The 2,813-nt window shown below is 45.6% G+C and overlaps 1 protein-coding gene across 1 annotated transcript in view; it reads right to left on the bottom strand.

The window, feature by feature from the left end:
* Window positions 1–2,466: 2,466 nt before the first annotated feature.
* sema4f (sema domain, immunoglobulin domain (Ig), transmembrane domain (TM) and short cytoplasmic domain, (semaphorin) 4F) overlaps window positions 2,467–2,813 on the bottom strand; it is a 55,185-nt gene continuing 54,838 nt past the window's right edge. Inside the window, exon 18 of the mRNA XM_038975910.1 lies at window positions 2,467–2,813. This exon is cut by the window's right edge and continues 230 nt beyond it. Coding sequence (XP_038831838.1) covers window positions 2,467–2,813 — 347 coding nt within the window.

The raw sequence follows: 2,813 nt of genomic DNA, 5'->3' as shown, positions 1-2,813 counted from the left end.
GCAAATTAACATGTTCCTTGAATATGTATGTGTATTACATATTCTAATATTAACATTGCTGATTCCATACAGTAATAAAGTGATGATTTGCGTAAAGCTGTTGAGGAACTCTGTTAGCCTCATTGAAGATACAAAACTGTCAGTGTTCAACCGTAACATGTGATGACAATACAACAGAACGGATGAACAGGAATGACATTTAATCTCACAGGTGGACAAAAAATATATAGATCTTAAAGCCACGCCCCTACTAAGTCACGCCTCCACTCCCGGTTGCTACAGGAACCCGTTGCTACAGGAACCATTAAAGCAGGGGTGTCAAACTCATTCCATGGAAGGGCCGAGTGTATGCTGTTTTTTTAATATATAGACTTGGACAACCAGGTGAAGGGAGATCCTTACTAATTAATTACCTTAATTCATCAATCAAGTACAATGGTGGAGCGTAAACCCTCAGACACTCGATCCTCTGTGGAAGGAGTTTGACACATGTTTATTAAAGGTTCCTCCAATAACCCCTCAACTAACCGAAGGTGCAAATATGAACCATTGACAAAAAAGGGTTACTCGAGGATCTCCAGGGTTACTCGAGGATCTCCAGGGGTTACTCGAGGATCTCCAGGGTTACTCGAGGATCTCCAGGGTTACTCGAGGATCTCCAGGGTTACTCGAGGAACTCCAGGGTTACTCGAGGAACTCCAGGGTTACTCGAGGATCTCCAGGGTTACTCGAGGATCTCCAGGGTTACTCGAGGATCTCCAGGGTTACTCGAGTCACCACTAATTCTAAATATGTACTGTGAAAAACAACATTCTGTTTTTATGGAGTCGTCTCCAACTTCTACTGTAACTGTAAAACAACATCGTCTAGTTACATTATATTAAAAGGCTTTATTATTATTATTATTATTAAAAACATACAGGACGTTTTGATTGAAACCCCTGGCTTCGTCTCTAATGCCACCCTATCTCCTACATAGTGCACTACTTGTGACCTATAGAGCTCTGGTCAGAAGTAGGTGTTATTTGGGAAAAATGCCCTCAATCAGAGAAACAAAATGGCGGGTGTTCAATCAGGTGAGGCTGAAATTCCATAACAGAATCCCTGTTTTCCCAAATAGGAATGTTCCCAGTCTGAAAATTCCAGAATTTTCCAAAATGTAATTCCGGCATTCCAATTTTCTTATTTTCTTGTCTTTCTTGTCTTAACGTTCCGTCTGGATCTCCAGTTCATGTCTTTATATTTAGGAACTCTCTTTTTCAATCATGACCTTTAAACTGTTGACCTCTAACCTCTAATCTAACCTCAGCCACTTACAGTCCATCTGAGAGGTCTGAGACAGATCCATAGTTTCAGGGCTGTGTCCTGATTTTCTACCTTTTTCCCAAAAGTGTGCACACTTCGGGAGAAAGGAGAGATTATTGGAACGTAACGTCAGCCTTCATTAATAGCAGTCTGAGTGTCCTGCTGGAGGTTTGGTATAAGAAGCTGACCTCTCGCCACATCACGCCCAGTATCGGTGCAGTCTGCCTGGGCACGGTGTGGCTCTGGGACCCCTTTGTGACTTGGATTGGTTGTTGAGAGAAAAAAGACAGAGAGGTCGTGAGGGAGAGGGAGAGAAATAGAGAGAGAAAAGCAAGAGAGAGAGAGAGAGAGGGAGAGAAATAGAGAGAGGAGAGAGAGAGAGAGAGAGAGAGAGAGAGAGAGAGAGAGGGGGAGAGAAATAGAGAGAGAAAAGCGAGAGAGAGAGAGAGAGAGAGAGGGAGAGAAATAGAGAGAGAGAGAGAGAGAGAAACAGCGAAAGAGAGAGAGAGAAACAGCGAAAGAGAGAGAGAGAGAGAGAAACAGCGAAAGAGAGAGAGAGAGAGAGAGAGAGAGAGAGAGAGAGAGAGAGAGAGAGAGAGAGAGAGAGAAACAGCGAAAGAGAGAGAGAGAGAGAGAAACAGCGAAAGAGAGAGAGAAACAGCGAACGAGAGAGATAGAGAGAAACAGCGAAAGAGAGAGATAGAGAGAAACAGCGAAAGAGAGAGATAGAGAGAAACAGCGAAAGAGAGAGAGAGAAACAGCGAAAGAGAGAGAAAAAGCGAGAGAGAGAGAGATGGAGAAAAAGCGAAAGAGAGATAGAGAGAGAAAAAGCAAGAGAGAGAGAGATAGAGAGAGAAAAAGCAAGAGAGAGAGAGATGGAGAAAGAGAGAGAGAGAGAAAGAGTATGGCTTTTGTATGTGTATAACATCACTAGTGTTTTATCTCCTCATCCCACCCTTTCTATCTTTTCATCCCTGTTTCATCTGTGTTCAGCAATAGACAGAGAAGAGCTCAGTAATGTCTCTCTTTTCGGCTGCGTCTCAAATGGCACACTATTCTCTATATAGTGCAGTGCTCATGAACCAGGGTGGCCTTTGGGACGCAGGCTATATGTCTCGTTTCTCAACACGTGTATCTTGGTCATGCCTCTATCACTGTGTATCAGATAGAACTCTCCTCACACTGGGCTAATGGTGCTGGTAACTTAAACAACGCAAACCCCGCTAACTCCTGCTCCAGTCCCCCCAACCCCTCCCCTAGCCCCTCGTCCTCCTCATCCCCCTGTCCTCCCTCCGGCCTCCTCCTCTCCCTCTCTCCCCCCCTCCTCTCGTCCGTCACCATCTCCTGAACGTGAAGCTTCAGCCCATTCACAGCGCTCGCTGCCATCTGCACGTTACAGTTAGCGTTGTTGGCGTAGCCGCCGTTGCCGTGGCCGCCGCCGTTGCCGTGGTTACCATCGCAGCCGCCGTTGCCGCCAGCGACACCGTAGTTGCCGTGGTGACCACCGT

This window comes from Salvelinus namaycush, chromosome 36 (genome assembly GCF_016432855.1).
Source record: "Salvelinus namaycush isolate Seneca chromosome 36, SaNama_1.0, whole genome shotgun sequence".
Lineage (NCBI taxonomy): Eukaryota > Metazoa > Chordata > Actinopteri > Salmoniformes > Salmonidae > Salvelinus > Salvelinus namaycush.
This window is presented reverse-complemented; position numbering and strand designations above follow the sequence as displayed.